Source organism: Sphaeroforma arctica (genome assembly GCF_001186125.1).
Source record: "Sphaeroforma arctica JP610 unplaced genomic scaffold supercont1.8808, whole genome shotgun sequence".
In the NCBI taxonomy this organism is placed as follows: Eukaryota; class Ichthyosporea; order Ichthyophonida; genus Sphaeroforma; species Sphaeroforma arctica.
Window position 1 is genome coordinate 1 of NW_014031750.1, and position 1,177 is coordinate 1,177.

A 1,177-nucleotide genomic window follows, 5' to 3' on the forward strand; every position below is an offset into this window, starting at 1 on the left:
TGTATGAATGTATGTATGTATGTATGTATGTATGTATGTATGTATGTATGTATGTATGTATATATCTATCCGCCTTGGTGTTTCGTTCCACCTCCATCCCCAGTACTCACCCTGGGCCGGCGAGGCCTCGGCCCCTTCCACCACACTGCCCACTCGACTCACAGGCGCATTATCGTCAATACGCCCAGAGTCTGGCTGGGCCATACCCATTCGTTGAGCGTCTTGGGTATTTGCGTAGGGATGTGTGTGTATGCCTGTGGGTGTGGGCTCGGGTGAGGGGGCGGGGGGCGCCTGTGGATAGCCGAGTAACCGCATGATGTCTCCGCGTTTGTCGTCACTGAAGCAGGCCTGGAGCGCCAGCCACACCTGGGGGAATTAAAAACATACATTGTCGCAAACTGTGGAGTCAGTGAGGGATGGGATGGTTGCACGGCAAGCACATAATATGCGACGGAAGTAAAAGGCAACCCTGGACCAGCCAATGTGGTGAGAGCAGGAGAGGGCCATTGCGTAGCTTTAAAGTCAGCCTCTGATGGTTGTGAAAGGCTTTCACACACAGAAAAATGTTGAATTGTAATTATTGTCCGCTTTTTATGCTTGTGAAACGCTTTCACACACATATGAACGTGGAGTGTTTCTTGTTGTGGTATCGTCAGTGACTTGCACTGAGCTGCCATTACAGGACTTAGGAGATCGACTGTACGTTCTCAACATCGTGCTAAGGCATCACCAGTAGCGCAATAGGTATGTGAGAGTTCTAAAAGCACAACGAGAGGCTAGCAGTGCTCATTGGTTGTACCTACCAGGCAGTAGAAGTGCTACACAGTGCAATGTACTACAGCAAACACGAAGCATTTGTATTCCATATATGGGACACACGCAAACAATCAGCAAGCCAGACGGATTCTATTTATGGAACCTCGGTCAATAGTATAAATCTAGGGCCTCCAAGAAATCAATCGAAAGTGCTCAAACAGCGGATATAAACAGTGTTTCACGCAAATCAAATGTGCCAAACTCGGATAAAGATGGCAATACATGCAATACATGTGCTTACATATACAAAAGCTATCCAACACAGACGATGTAGCTTGTGTGTAAAACACCAGGCGTGAAAAGGCAGACGTGCTTGTAAAAGTGTGTGTACACAAGGTCTGCCGCCAGAGTCACTGGTGAT

At 47.8% G+C, this 1,177-nt stretch overlaps 1 protein-coding gene across 1 annotated transcript; it reads right to left on the reverse strand.

Moving 5' to 3' along the window:
• Positions 1-110: 110 nt before the first annotated feature.
• SARC_16757 (hypothetical protein) lies at positions 111-366 on the reverse strand (the record flags this gene model as incomplete). The annotated part of the gene is made up of 1 exon (XM_014289138.1): positions 111-366. A coding segment is annotated over one exon (256 nt), but the record flags the coding sequence as incomplete, so codon positions are not given.
• Positions 367-1,177: the final 811 nt, after the last annotated feature.